Source organism: Chiloscyllium punctatum, chromosome 3, assembly GCF_047496795.1.
Source record: "Chiloscyllium punctatum isolate Juve2018m chromosome 3, sChiPun1.3, whole genome shotgun sequence".
NCBI lineage: Eukaryota > Metazoa > Chordata > Chondrichthyes > Orectolobiformes > Hemiscylliidae > Chiloscyllium > Chiloscyllium punctatum.
In genome coordinates this window covers 29,117,961-29,133,688 of record NC_092741.1, presented here as the reverse complement: position 1 = coordinate 29,133,688, position 15,728 = coordinate 29,117,961, and the positions used below count along the sequence as shown (strand labels likewise).

General features: G+C 43.4%; 1 protein-coding gene across 1 annotated transcript in view; it reads left to right on the top strand.

Moving 5' to 3' along the window:
• Nucleotides 1-15,259, top strand: part of LOC140454565 (potassium channel subfamily K member 16-like) — a 41,355-nt gene extending 26,096 nt beyond the window's left edge. The window contains exons 2-5 of the mRNA XM_072549412.1: nucleotides 1,681-1,795; nucleotides 2,932-3,098; nucleotides 9,775-9,943; nucleotides 14,218-15,259. Coding sequence (XP_072405513.1) covers nucleotides 1,681-1,795; nucleotides 2,932-3,098; nucleotides 9,775-9,943; nucleotides 14,218-14,417 — 651 coding nt within the window. The 3' untranslated portion in view covers nucleotides 14,418-15,259. The remainder of the gene's footprint in view (nucleotides 1-1,680; nucleotides 1,796-2,931; nucleotides 3,099-9,774; nucleotides 9,944-14,217) is intronic.
• Nucleotides 15,260-15,728: the final 469 nt, after the last annotated feature.

The following is a 15,728-nucleotide window of genomic DNA, read 5'->3' as shown; positions in this document are numbered from 1 at the left end:
GTTGGAACGGCGAAGGATGAGGGGTGACTTGATAGAGGTTTATAAGATGATCAGAGGAATAGATAGAGTAGACAGTCAGAAACTTTTTCCCCGGGTACAACAGAGTGTTACAAGGGGACATAAATTTAAGGTGAAGGGTGGAAGGTATAGGGGAGATGTCAGGGGTGGGTTCTTCACCCAGAGAGTGGTGGGGGCATGGAATGCGCTGCCCGTGGGAGTGGTAGAGTCAGATTCATTGGCGACCTTTAAGCGGCATTTGGATAGGTACATGGATGGGTGCTTAATCTAGGATAGAAGTTCGGCACAACATCGTGGGCCGAAGGGCCTGTTCTGTGCTGTATTGTTCTATGTTCTATGTTCTATGTTCTATTTAAAAGGCATCTGGATGGGTTAATGAATAGGAAGGGTTTAGCGGGCTATGGGCTAAATGCTGGCAAATGGGACTAGATTAATATAGGATATCTGGTCGACATGGACGAGTTGGACTGAAGGGTCTGTGTCCTTGCTGTGCCTCTCTAATTGATCTGTACTGATGCAATTTGTTCCCAGTATCTCAGCATATACTAGGGTCTTGTGGTTCAGTGGGTGTTTCTGCTTCTGAGGATTCTAGGATTTGATGATCAAGGACGATGCATTCAAAGCATAGGCACATAGGTATGTATCATTGTAAATCCTTCCAGCATAGACTATTGTCAGGCAATAGGTGGGAAGGATTCCTGGTCAGCCATTAGTATCCATTGCCTCAGGGTTTGATATGTATGTAAAAGTGAATGTTTCTACAACAACCCTTGGATATCCAGGTGGCTGTACAGCTAATAAAGATCAGATTGGTGTCAAGAGCACAGGGTTTAGGTTTTGGCTGGGATGGATTCAGGACCTGCCTCCTGTTCTATTCATGGAAGAGATTATGGCACTATGAGCTGTACTTGTCTTCAGGCAGAGAACTGAAGTAAAAGATCTCTGAATGTCTTTGAAATGTTACTTGATGTATCGATGTAAAGTCTTGCGATTACTGGGTTTTTCCAAAACCTTCACTGCTGTCCTTCCAAAATTCTCTCTGGACAAGCTCCGCATCATCCAAATCTCTATTCAATTCTGTGCACCACCACACTCCAGCTGGTTCACCTTCCCTATCTCCTCTAAATTCCAGAGCTCCCTGTCTCCAAGTGGAACCCATCAAAAATCCTTTATCTTTTCTCAACAAATGTGGTTCTGGCCTCCGCTATCTCTGATTCTAGCTTCTTGCAATCTTCCCTTTCTCCCCTCCACATACAACAGCAGTGTTCTTGCAGTTACCTTTGAACATCCCTCCCTGAACCCCACAGTGTCCCCAAAACTCCTACTGAAATTTCCAAAACCCTCACCAGTCCAGGGAAGTCTCACGTCTCTTGACCCTCCTGTGAAGGCTTGCTGGCTTGTTCCTTGGTGCCCAGAGATTTAATTTAGACGTTGGTTTTGTCAGAAATGTGAGTTATGACACTCAAACGCTGAATAGAGAAAAATCTGCTGCTCCCCAATAATTAATCTGCAGTGTATTCTTTTACATTCTTGAAGTTCAGTTGAAATAGTTGAGGGCATATTTATCTCCCAAGATGATTTATCTTTCTGCAACAACATTTACAGTTACTGTTAGTTTTGGGAATTCAATGATGTTAACCTTCATTCTCTCATTTGTACAAGATCATTATCGATGCCTGGGACAAAGGTGTAAACCCAACAGGAAACTCCACCAATCCAAGCAACTGGGACTTCAGCAGTTCATTTTTCTTTGCAGGAACTGTGGTGACTACAATAGGTAACTAAAAAAGTTTAAACATCTCATTATAAACTGATAATTTTTGTTCATTTGCATGCCTGAACATTCAGGTTTTTATTCTTGTTGGGGGCAGTTTTAAGCTCCATACAGTTGCTGGAGAGTCTTGCTGACTGAAAGTGAATATGAGTGCCTCACATATTACTGATTTAAATGAACCATTTCAAAGGTTAGAAGATTGGGTTTTCTCAATTGGGTACTGGAGCACTTGTTAGTGGAGTAAAGACTGAAACTAGCCCTGATTTATTTTCCAATTATTTCGACATTTCACCATAATTTCTTTGCCCTCATAAATTGCTGGTGAATGGAACATTTCTGGAGCCATTCCACCCAAACACCATTGAACATTTAGGGTCAGAGTGCTCACAGACTGACTGGGTCAGAGTCAGTACAACACTTTCCTTAGCAGTTTCTCTTTCCATTTCTCACACGCGTTACCTTCGGGTCGAATTTTACCCAGATGGTTGAGGTACCGGAACTGAAGGTGCGGGGTGAATCTGCATTGCCTGGTACCAGCAGAGGGCAATTCCTATTAAGGATGTCTGCCCGATCACCAGAGCTGCTGGCTTGATTCTATCAGAGGCTAAAGAGCACAGCAGCACCACCTCCATTGGGCAACAGCATATCGGGTGTGATCCTGGGAAGACAGGTCAGCTGGATCTGGATAGGTCAGAGCGGGGTGGGTGGGATGTGTGATCACTGAGGGTGAGGGGGCACCTTTACCATCCATGGACCAAGGTGTGGCCCATTTGGGAAGCCCTGTGCTGGGAGACCAGCAGGTTTTACTGGGTGGGTTCTCCAAACACTGGCAATATACCAACGGAGGCTGTGTGAGATGCCTTTAGTTGGTCAGTCAAGTGGCTGGAGGAGACATCTGATGTGCCAGCTGTTTGCCACATTTTCTGCTGTTGACAAGAACAAATGGCAGTGGAAAGGTGTCAGATATAACACCTCAGGCCTTGCCCCACAGTATTTTTCCAACCTTCAACTCATTCAGAGTCTGATATCTGAGACAATTTCCTTTACCCTAAACCCCACATACAGTTCTGTCATTTGCTATCATTTCATTCTATGTGAAATTCAGAAGAGAGACTCACAGTTCTTCCCTGGTTTTACAGGTTTTGGTAACCTGTCTCCTAGCACTGTAGGAGGTCAAGTTTTCTGCGTGTTCTATGCGATATTTGGAGTGCCTTTGAATCTTACCTTCCTTAACTACCTTGGGAGAAGCCTGAATGGCCACTTAAAGAGGCTGGAGAGAAGCAGTCAGAAATCAAGTAACTGCAAGGTAAGCTTCATATGCAGGTAACTGATAGGAACATCTCAGAGAGCGAAGGTGGTCTTTGCCCATATCAGTCAAATTGACATTGCACTTAGAGAAAGGTAGCCACCTCAAAGTTGAAACTTAGACACTAGAAATAAACAAAATGAATATTCATAATTAAGAAGAATTATTTTTTCAATCACAGTGTGTGAGCATCACTGACTGGGTCAGCATTTGTTGACCATCCCTGATTGCCTTTGAGAAGGTAGTAGTGAGCTGCCTTATTGAACTTCAGCAGTCAATGTGCTGTAGGTAAACCCACAATATCTTTAGAGAGAGTGCTGCAGGAGTTTGACCTAGTGACACTGAAGGAGGAGTGGCGATATATTTCCAAGTCAGGATGGTGAGTGGTTTGGGCAGGGAGCTTGAAGATGGTGGTGCTTCCATGAATCTGCTGCCCTTGTCCTTCAAGATGGAAATGATCATGGGTTAGGAAGGTGGAATCGAAGGATCTGTGGTGAATTTCTACAGTATATTTTGTCAATGGCACGTCCTTTTGCTGCAGACCATCAGTGATGGAAGGAGCAGATGTTTGTGAATGTGGTGCCACTCAAGATGCTGCTTTCTCCAGGATAGTGTCAAGCTTAATGAGTGTTGTTGGAGCTGCACCCATCCAGGCAAGTGGGGAGTATTCCATCACACTCCTAACTTGTGTCTTGTTGATGGTGGACAGGCTTTGGGGAATCTGAAAGTGGATTGCTTGCTGCAGAATTACCAGCTTCTGACTTGCTCTTGTTGCCATAGTATTTACTGTTAGAGGTAGTCATTGCCTGGCACATGTATAATGTGAATGCTACTTATCGCTTGACAGCCCAAGACTCGATATTGCCCAGGTCCTGATGCATTTGGACATGAACTATTTCAGAACATTCAAACAACAATGAATTCAGTACATTTATCTGAGAAGTTAATGAACTTGGGCAAATCTCTTTCAGGGAGCTATCACGTTCTGGGGACTTGAGTTCAAATCCTGCCAAAGCAGATGATGGAATTTTAATCCATTAACAATGTGGAATTAAGAGTCTAATGATGACTACAATAAGTTGTCGATTGTCAGAAAACCCCATCTTGTTCGCTTATGTCCTCTTGAGAAGCAAAACACAATCCTTACCCGGTCTTGCCTATATGTGACTCCAGATCCACAGTAATGTGCTTGACTCTTAACAACTGTCTGGGCAGTTAGGGATGGGCAATAAATGCTGGTCTAGACAGCAACACCCTCATCCCATGAATGAACAAAAATATGATAAATTATTTTTAACTCTAAGCTGTGTTGGAAAATAAAGATCTGTTGTTGAAGCTTTTCATTCATCAGGACAGAACGATGAAAGCCAAAATGCAAAAGAAGCAACAACTTATGCTGCAATTAGTTGCTCTTCTTGTGAAATACATAATGCGAACAGTGCATGAGCTATGACAGCTTAATAAGTAATATTTTGCACACCCCTTAATGCCCTGTTACTTCTCTCCTGATGAAGAATATCAGTGGGCATTGAAAATAACAAGAACACCTGCTTAGTAATTCTCAAACATTCCTTTTATTAAGTCTGGTCATTCTGGTTTTGAAACTAGGTTGGTTTCTTGAAATGTTTCAGTGGTTGTACAGGTGAAGATGCTGAGCATGATTGTGTCAGTTTTGATCAATGGTCTGGTCTCAATAGTTAATGTGCTTTTTGTGCTTTGGAAGCTCTTTAGATCAAGTAGATTGGATGGGGCGGTGTTTGCGCAGTGTGTCCAGGAAGCTTTTCTAACGCAGTATGTAGAGTGTCCAACCAGAGGGGAGGCCATATTGGATTTGGTACTCGGTAATGAACCGGGACAAGTGGTGGGCTTGTTAGTGGGTGAACATTTTGGTGATGGTGACCACAATTCTGTGACTTTCACCTTGGTTATGGAGAGAGATAGGTGCACACAACAAGGTAGATTTTACAATTGGGGGAAGGGAAATTACGATGCTGTAAGACAGGATTTGAGGAGCATACGTTGGGAGCATAGGCTGTCAGGGAAGGATGTGGTGGAAATGTGGAACTTTTTCAAGGAGCAGATACGACGTGTCCTTGATATCTATGTACCTATCAGGCAGGAAAGAAATGGTCGTGTGAGGGAGCCTTGGTTGACGAGGGAGGTTGAATGTCTAGTAAAGAGGAAGAAGGAGGCTTACATAAGGTTGAGGAAACAGGGTTCAGACAGAGCAGTGGAGGGATACAGGATAGCCAGAAGAAGGGACCTGAAGAAAGGGATTAGGAGAGCTAAGAGAGGGCATGAAAAATCCTTGGCGGATAGGATCAAGGATAACCCCAAGGCATTTTATGCGTATGTGAGAAACCTGAGAATGACAAGAACGAGGGTAGGTCCGATCAAGGACAGTGGTGGGAGACTGTGTATTGAGTCGGAAGAGATAGGAGAGGTCTTGAACAAGTACTTCTCTTCAGTATTTACGAACGAGAGGGACCGTATTGTTGAAGAGGAGAGTGTGAAACGGACTATTAAGCTAGAAGAGATACCTGTTAGGAAGGAAGATGTGTTGGACATTTTGAACAACTTGAGGATAGATAAGTCCCCCGGGCCTGACGGGATATATCCTAGGATTATGTGGGAAGCAAGAGAGGAAATTGCAGTACCGTTGGCAATGATCTTCTCGTCTTCACTGGCAACGGGGGTGGTACCAGGGGACTGGAGAGTAGCGAATGTTGTGCCCCTGTTCAAAAAAGGGAATAGGGATAACCCCGGGAATTACAGGCCAGTTAGTCTTACTTCTGTGGTAGGCAAAGTAATGGAAAGGGTACTGAGGGATAGGATTTACGAGTATCTGGAACGGAACTGCTTGATTAGGGACAGCCAGCACGGATTTGTGAAGGGTAGGTCTTGCCTTACAAGTCTTATTGAATTCTTCGAGGAGGTGACCAAGCATGTGGATGAGGGTAGAGCAGTGGATGTAGTGTACATGGATTTTAGTAAGGCATTTGATAAGGTTCCCCATGGTAGGCTTATGCGGAAAGTCAGGAGGCATGGGATAGAGGGAAATTTGGCCAATTGGATAGAAAACTGGCTAACCGGTCGAAGTCAGAGAGTGGTAGTAGATGGTAAATATTCAGCATGGAGTCCAGTTACAAGTGGAGTTCCGCAGGGATCAGTTCTGGGTCCTCTGCTGTTTGTAATTTTTATTAATGACTTAGATGAGGGAGTCGAAGGGTGGGTCAGTAAATTTGCAGATGATACAAAGATAGGTGGAGTTGTGGACAGTGAGGAGGGCTGTTGTCGGCTGCAGAGGGACTTAGATATGATGCAGAGCTGGGCTGAGGAGTGGCAGATGGAGTTCAACCCTGCCAAGTGTGAAGTTGTCCATTTTGGAAGAACAAATAAGAATGCGGAATACAGGGTTAATGGTAGGGTTCTTGGTCAGGTGGAGGAACAGAGGGATCTTGGGGTCTATGTACATAGATCTTTGAAGGTTGCCACTCAGGTGGATAGAGTTTGTAAGAAGGCCTATGGAGTATTATCGTTCATTAGCAGAGGGATTGAATTCAAGAGTCGTGAGGTGATGTTGCAGCTGTACAGGACTTTGGTTAGGCCACAGTTGGAGTACTGTGTGCAGTTCTGGTCGCCTCACTTTAGGAAAGATGTGGAAGCTTTGGAGAGGGTGCAGAGAAGATTTACCAGGATGTTGCCTGGAATGGAGAATAGGTCGTACGAGGATAGGTTGAGAGTTCTCGGCCTTTTCTCGTTGGAACGGCGAAGGATGAGGGGTGACTTGATAGAGGTTTATAAGATGATCAGAGGAATAGATAGACAGTCAGAAACTTTTTCCCTGGGTACAACAGAGTGTTACAAGGGGACATAAATTTAAGGTGAAGGGTGGAAGGTATAGGGGAGATGTCAGGGGTGGGTTCTTTACCCAGAGAGTAGTGGGGGCATGGAATGCGCTGCCCGTGGGAGTGGTAGAGTCAGAATCATTGGCGACCTTTAAGCGGCATTTGGATAGGTACATGGATGGGTGCTTAATCTAGGTTAGAAGTTCGGCACAACATCGTGGGCCGAAGGGCCTGTTCTGTGCTGTATTGTTCTATGTTCTATGTTCTATGCTTTCCTGATGAAGTGCTCCTGCCCGAAACGTCGATTTTCCTGCTCCTCGGATGCTGCCTGACTTGCTGCGCTTTTCTAGCACCACTTTAATCTTGACTCTGATCTCCAGCATCTGTAGTCCTCACTTTCGCCCAGTTAATGTGCTACTGTTAGCCTTAATGTCCTTTTGCCAAAAGGGAGGAAAAATATGCCAGGATTTCTTCTCCTGACTATTATGTCTGCTGAAAAGTCTGAATAGATACATGTTGTGCTACCATTGATGGCCAATTAGGCTGACTGCCTGGGCTCACTCATGCAGGTTTATCACTTGAATGACGGACCAGAGAGAAGGTGTCATGATCCATACCTTAGAGTTAACACCACAAGGTGAAGATAATTTTAATTTCTGAAAATATGGGAAATCTTGAATTCCAAAGGACTGCTGAAGTTAGGTCAATTGAAATTTCAAAACTAAATTTGCTAAGTTTTTCAATTAGATACACCATGCTAGAAGGGCTGAATGGATGGATTACATGAGGAATAAGAGAATTGATCAGAGTGAGGATAAGGCCGATCAGGGACAGTGGAGGGAACTTGTGCCTGGAGTCTGAAGAGATAGGAGGGGCCCTAAGTGAGTTTTTTGCTTCAGTATTCACTGGAGAAAGGGACCTTGTTGAGGGTGAGAACACCATGGAGCAGGTTAATAGGCTTGAACAGATTGATATTAAGAAAATGGATGTGCTGGAAATTCTGCAAAGATAGATAAGTCTCTAGGGCCGGACCAGAAATAATCGAAAAGTGTGGTGCTGGAAAGCACAAGCGGTCAGGCAGCATCTAAGGAGCAGGAGAGTTGACATTTCAAACATAAGCTCTTCATGAGGATGAAGATTCCTGATGAAGAGCTCATGCTCGAAACGTCGACTGTCTTGCTCCTCGGATGCTGCCTGACTGCCTGTGCTTTCCAGCACCACACCTTTCTACTCTGATCTCCAGCATCTGCAGTCATTCCAGCCAAGATATATACAAGGTTACTACGGGAAGCGAGTAATGAGATTGCTACACCTCTGGCGATTATCTTTGCATCCTCACTCTCCATGGGAGTAGTACCGGATGATTGGAGGGAGGCGAATGTTGTTCCTTTGTTTAAGAAAGGGAATAGGGAAATCCCTGGGAGTTACAGACCAGTCAGTCTTACGGTAAGCAAGGTACTGGAAAGGATTCTGAGAAATTTGGGAGAAAATAGTTTGATTAAAGATAGTCAGCATGGGTTTGTGAGGGACAGGTCATACCTCACAAGCCTTATTGAGTTCTTCGAGGATGTGACAAGACAAGTTCACAAAGGTCGAGCAGTGGATGTGGTGTACATGGATTTCAGTAAGGCATTTGATAAAGTTCCCTACGGTAGACTCATTCAGAAAGTTAGGAGGTATGGGATTCAGGGAAATCTGGTTGTCTGGATGCAGAATTGACTGGCCGAAAGAAGACAGTGAGTGATAGTGGACGGAAAGTATTCCGTCTGGAGGTCGGTGACCAGCGGTATCCCACAGAGATCTGTTCTTGGGCCTCTGCTCTTTGTAGTTCTTATAAATGACTTGGATGAATAAGTGGAAGGGTGGATTAGTATGTTTGCCGATGACACAAAGGTTGGTGGTGTTGCAGATAGTGTCGAGGTCTGTTGCAGACTACAACAAGTCATTGACAGGATGCAGAGCTGGGCTGAAAAGTGGCAGAGTTCAACCTGGATAAATGCAAAGTAATTAATTTTGGAAGGTCAAATTTGAATGCTGAATACAGGGTTAAAGACAGGATTCTGGGGAGTGTGGAGAAACAGCGGGATCTTGGGGTTCACGTTATGGATCCCTCAAAGTTGCAACCCAAGTTGATAAGGTTGTTAAGAAAGCATATGGTGCTTTGGTTTTCATTAACAGGGGGACCGAGTTTGCTGCAGCTCTATAAAACCCGGATTAGACTGCACTTGGAATTTTGTGTCCAATTCTGGTCGCCTCATTATAGGAAGGATGAAGATGCTTCAGAGAGGGTGCAGAGGAGATTTACCAGGATGCTGCCTGAATTGGAGGGCTTGTCTTATGAAGAGAGATTGAGTGAGCTAGGGCTTTTCACACTGAAGAGAAGAAGGAGGAGAGTTGACTTGATAGAGGTGTACAAGGTAATGAGAGGTATAGATAGATTAGAAAGCCAGAGACTTTTCCCCAGGACAGAACTACCTATCACAGGGGTTATAATTTTAAGGTGATTGGAGGAAGGTATAAGGGAGATGTCAGAAGTAGGTTATTTACACAGGGAGTGATGGGTGCATGGAATGCACTGCCAGCAGTGGTAGTAGAGTCAGAGACATTAGGAACAGTTAAGCAACTGCTGAACAAGCACATGTATGTCAGTAAATTGAGGGGTGTGAAGGTTAGGTTGATCTTAGATTCAGATAAATGTTCCACACAACATCGTGGGCCAAAAGGCCTGTACTGTGCTGTACAATTCTATGTTCTATGTTCTAACCTGTTCCTAGGGAATTAATATTTTAACAGTGAGCTGACAATTATCACGTTCTATCCTTCTGCAGCAAGTGATGAAGATTTTCACAATGGCTTTCTTCTTGATTTTTGGCACGGTGCTGTTTCTGGTCTTCCCACCATTGGTCTTCAGTCACGTAGAAGACTGGACATATGGAGAAAGCTTTTACTTTGCCTTCATTACTCTGAGCACCATTGGATTTGGAGATTACGTTGTAGGTATGACTTGAGTAGAGCAATAATCCAGATATGCATAAGGGTCACCTGTGCACATGTGGGGAGGGCTTAAGCTACCTGAAAGTAAAAACCACAAACAACACTGACTGAACAGAGCAGTGGTAGCTACTGTTACCAGCAGAAAGTGACCATGCAGTCCATGGCACTGAGTCTTACAGGTACATCATGAGAATACACAGCCGTGAGAAAATGCAATTGCACCCCTGAATCCCTACAGAACCTCTACTGGTTACTCTCCACCAAAATTAGCTCACTGCGTCGAGCCTTTTGAGATGTTTTGACAGTGTAACAATCCCTATATAAATCCCCAGAGAGAAAGACATCAATTTATATTGCATTTTTCAAAGACACTAGATAACTCAAAGTGCACTACAGCCAATTAGCAATGCTTGAAGTGTTTAATGACATTGTTGTCATGTAAGAACCACCACCACCTATCTGCCTGTAGCAAGCTTCCTCAAACAGCAATGTGTAGTGTCCAGATAATTTATTTGTGTAGTGTTGATTGATGGGTAATTACTGGAAAGGACATCAGAGATAACTCCAGTGCTTTTATTTGAAATGGTTCCATGGGATCTTTTACTTTCATTTTAGAAGGTAGATGGGACCTCAATCTAGTATCTCATGTGAATGTCTGCGCCTCAGAAAATGCAGCATTCCTTCAGAATACTGCACTGGAGTTTCAACCTTCATTTATGCTGGTAATTAAGAGGGCAAATGGAATATTGCCCTTCATTGCTAGAGGGATGGAATTTAAAAACAGGAAGGTTATGTTGCAGCTGCACAGGGTGCTGGTGAGGCCACACCTGGAGTACTGCATGCAGTTCTGGTCTCCTTGCTTGAGAAAGGATGTATCGGCACTGGAGGGGGTGCAGAGGAGGTTCACGAGGTTGATTCCGGAGTTGAGGGGGTTGGCTTATGAGGAGAGATTGAGTAGACTGGGATTATAGTCATTGGAATTTAAAAGAATGAGAGGGCAGTTTATAGAAATTTTATCTTATAAAATTATGAAAGGAATAGATAAGATAGAAATAGAGAGGTTGTTTCCACTGTCGGGTAAAACTAGAGCGAGGGGGCATAGCTTCAAAATAAGGGGGAGCAGATTTTGGACTGAGCTGAGGAGGAACTTCTTCACCCAAAAGGTTGTGAATCTGTGGAATTCCCTGCCCAGTGAAGCAGTTGAGGCTCCCTCATTGAATGTTTTAAAGGCAAAGGTAGGTAGATTTTTGAAAGTAAAGGAATTAAGGATTATGGTTAGAGGGCGGGTAAGTGGAGCTGAGTTCACGAAAAGGATCAGCCATGATCTTGTTGAATGGTAGAGTAGGCTCCTTGGGCCAGATGGCCTACTCTTGCCTCTATTTCTTATGTTTTTATGCCTATGTTCTGGAATGGGACTTGAACTTAGAACCTTCAGCTGGATCCAGAGGTCTTTGAATCACAGAGTCATAGAGTCATACAGCACAGAAATAGACTCTTTGGTCCAAATCGTCTATGCCAACCAACTATCCGAAACTGAACTAATCCCAATTGTCTACATTTGGTCATATCCTTCTAAACCCTACCTATCCATGTTCCTGTCCAAATGTCTTTTAAATGTTGTCATGTTATCCACCTACTTCCACTGGCAGCTCATTCCATAAATATACCATCCTCTGTGTGAAAAAGTTGCCCTTCAGATCCATTTTAAATCTTCTCATCGCCTTTCAGCTTAAACCTCCGCCCTCTAGTTTTGGACTCCTCTTCTCTTGGAAAAAGACCTTAGCGATTCACATTATCTACGCTCCTCAGGATTTTATAAACCTCTATAAGGGCTTCCCTCAACCTCCAATGCTCCAGTGATCAAAGTGCCAGCCTATCCAGCTTGTCCTTAGAACTCAAGCCTTCAGTCCCAGGAACATTCTTGTAACTTTTTTCTGTACCTTTCTCATTTAACAGCATCCTTCCTGTAGCAGGGTGACCGGAATTGTACACAGTATTCTAAAAGTAGCCTCACCAATGTCCTGTACAGCCGCAGCGTGACATCCCAACCCCTATACTTAATGCTCTGACCAATGAAGGCAAGCATGCCAAATGCCTTCTTCACCACCCTGTCCACCTATTGACATTTTCAAGGAACTGTTACCTGAACCCCTGCATTGGTTCAGGAGCCCAGCCAGTAGAGGAATGGCCACCTAGCAGCTACTAGCTGTTAATGGACTGGAGGCCGGACTTCTATCCTTCATAAAATCTCCAAGTTTGCAGACATAACGTTCAAGGCTATGAGCCTAGTGTGAGACTAGTGTAGAGAGCTTTGGCAGAACAGACTCAATGGGCCAAAGGGCTTCTTCTCTACTGTACATTTCTATGATTCAGGAACGCAGGGTTCTGCCTCACGCAGCTGCTGACTATGTATGTTGGCCACTGCTGCTTTGCAATGGGACCTTTATCAGGGATAGCTACTGGATCCACTGGAAAGAGGTAAGTTTTAACCAAATGAGGAATGGATGGGGGTAGGCTGGAGCTGTAGGATCTGCAGCCAAAAGACTGGAGGTGAAGAGAACCTTAGAGGGGTCACACATTGCTGGGGGAATGGGATGTTCCTCAAGTGAGTCCATGGAGTTTATCATGGAGGGACTTGCCCCTTGGCCCTGCCTGCCTACCACCAGCATGCACAGGCACCTGCCAGGCTGGCAGCTGTGAATGGGCCCCTCCTGGCTAAATTCCAGCAGCAATGAGATGAGGCCCTTCAGTGGGAATTAATTGCCCACATGGGTCTTAATTAGTGAACTTCCACTCAGCAGTCCCTCCACTTCCAACTGCTGATAATATGCAGTGGGGGCAAGGGTAGGCAGGTGGGCAGTGGGCAGGCAGCCCTTTGAATGTAACATAAAGTCATAGAGTCCTAGAGGTGTACAGCACGGAAACACACCCTTCGGTCTAACTCATCCATGCTGACCAGATATCCTAAATTAATCCAGTCCCACCTGCCAGCATCCGGCCCATATCCCTCTAAACCCTTCCTATTCATATACCCATCCAGATGCCTTTTAAATGTTGCAATTGTACCAGCCTCTACCACTTCCTCTGGCAGCTCATTCCATACACGTACCACCCTCTGTGTGAAAAGGTTGCCCCTTAGGTCGTTTTTAAATATTTTCCCCTCTCACCCTGAACCAATGCCCTCCAGTTCTGGAGTCCCCCACCCCAGGAAAAAGACCTTGTCTATTTACCCTATCCATTTTATGATGCCCCTCCATTCCATCATCTTCAAATCCATTGGTGTGGGTGCATTTCACTCAGTTCTTTGTGTAGAAGAGGCAAAAGTGCTATCAATTACCAGATGTATCTTTCTTCCACTAGCCCTCTCATCATTGCATTTAGTTGTATATTTACAATGCCTTCGATGTTGTTATTCTGCTTAGTAAACTAATTCGCAAATGACTTGCCAAATTTGTTTCCACTGCTGACCCCACTTTTTTTTTATCTTTGAAATAAAAGTCTAAGTTTATCTGATACTGCATTGGTACACTTTCGAAGTAATGGCAAAACATGTATGATTGTATGAGTAACTCACCAAATTGGCTTACCCCACAGATGTAGGTGAAATTTTGAAAAGGTGTACATTACTGCTGTGTTGTAGTTGAAAGGGGTTTATAATACAGTGAATGGAAGATGTATCTTTCAGAAAGAGCTTGCAGTAATGTAGCACTTTCACAATTGCAGGCTCCCCCAAGACGCCCCATTGACAATTCATCACCTTACAAGTGTGATCACTGTTGTGATATAAACAATGCAGCAGTCATTCTGTGAACAGTAAGCCCCCATATATAGTATTGAGTTGAATAACTAGTTCACCTGGCAACTTTATTTAGAGGCCGTGGCACTATGTAGAGTCACTTCTTCTCAGATGTGTGGTAGTCCTGTTAATGTTTTCTTTTAATTTCAGCTTTACCTGTATCTTCCATTATTTTAACGATCTGGTCTATGTTGGATGCATTTGTCCCTTGCCTCTTCAAGGACAAATTATTATTAATCATTTTACTGTGTGAGTTGCAAACTAAAATTGCTGAAAGTACATTGGCAGACCTGTCAATGTGTGTAAAGAGAATAAATATACTATTAGATCACAAATTAAACCTCCATGAGAACAATGTGAACAAAAGCCTACAACATTGCCCTTTAGAAATACACTGTATTTTTAGTTTCTTTCTGATTTCATAACTTTATTTGTCCTCATTTCCATTGTATCCGCATTAATAATTGCAATCTTCCTCTAGGCACAGATCCAGACAAGCACTACATCTCCATCTACAGAGGCCTGGCTGGTGTTTGGATAGTCATTGGCTTGGCTTGGCTGACACTGCTCTTCAATGTGGGAAGCAGAGTCCTGGAACAGATCCTTCAGCTGAAGTGGCACAGGAATAAGTCAAACCTCGACGTTATGCATAGCTCCAAACAGGAGGATTGTTGTACCTAGTTTAATATTGATAATCTCCTATTTGACTACCTCAATTCATTCATCCCTCCCATTCTATTTCAGCTTCTTACCTCTCCAGTGCTTAGGTTCACTTTTTAGTTTTATTTTCATGCTTTTCTTGTGATTTTATGGTTCATTTGGGTGAGGGATGTTTGTTGTGAAGTGGACACTATCAGCTGTGGAATTCTAACTCAGGTGGAGTATGGGTTAGGTGCAAACTGAAGGACCTTCTTTACTGCCTGAGCAATTTGCCTCACTTCCAATCTCAAAAGAACTTCCTCCCTATGCACCAGTGTAATACTTCTTGCAATTCCTATTGCATACTTTAACCAGTGGTCTCACTGGTAGCAAGGTCAATTCAATAGAAAATTCAGATGGCTTTAGCTTACAGGCTCAAGAACCTATTGGACACTGTAACTTTACAGTGAATTTTTCATGATTTTTTTTTGCTTTTGCACTATCCCATTGCATTGAGGAGAAGGGTGCTAATGACAAATCAAGGCTGAATAGGTAAGAAGTGAAGAAACTGTAACTCGTCTACAAATATAACAGTAATTTATCTCCTGTAACGTAAGAATCTGGGTAGGGCTATAGTGGTATTAAAGAATCCAACAGACATTTCTTACGACTAGCTATTATGTACAACCATTAATAATAGGCTAACATTAGACTCTTAGTTTACAACAGAAGAGAATGCTTTCAGTAGAATCATTCCTGATGAAAGGCTTTTGCCCGAAATGTCAATTTTCCTGCTCCTTGGATGCTGCCTGAACTGCTAATGTAGACCCTTGAGCTAAGAGCCAATTGGAAGTGTGCTTTTGATAATTGATTTTAATAGATGACATTAGCAAATTAACAGTTCCTGATTGCACATCTGCCAATTGCATCTATGTTGGAAGGACTATCTTTAGTGTGTAAAATTCATTTTTTTTGTCCTTGTTTTTCAATTGTCTGTACAAATCACATAATAAAGAGGGTTGGTGTTGGTTAATTTGCTTCCCGATCGAAGTGAATGCTGTCTGAGTTAGCTGCTGAATGATGCATGGATGGGATCTGAATTTCCCTTTATCCCTTTGTTTCATCCTGTGGAAAGATGAGCATTCCTTCTTGGTACTCTCCTGTAACAGTATGTTGATCTTGAAAAGCTCAACAAAACAAAGGGGTTGTTGCAGTGGTGGTAGGAAATGCAAGGTGTGAGTTTACATCTAATGATTTATTTGACCTGATTAAGTAATTTATCTCCTGTAACATAAGAATCTGGGTAGGGCTATAGTGGTATTAAAGAATCCAACAGACATTTCTTACAACTAA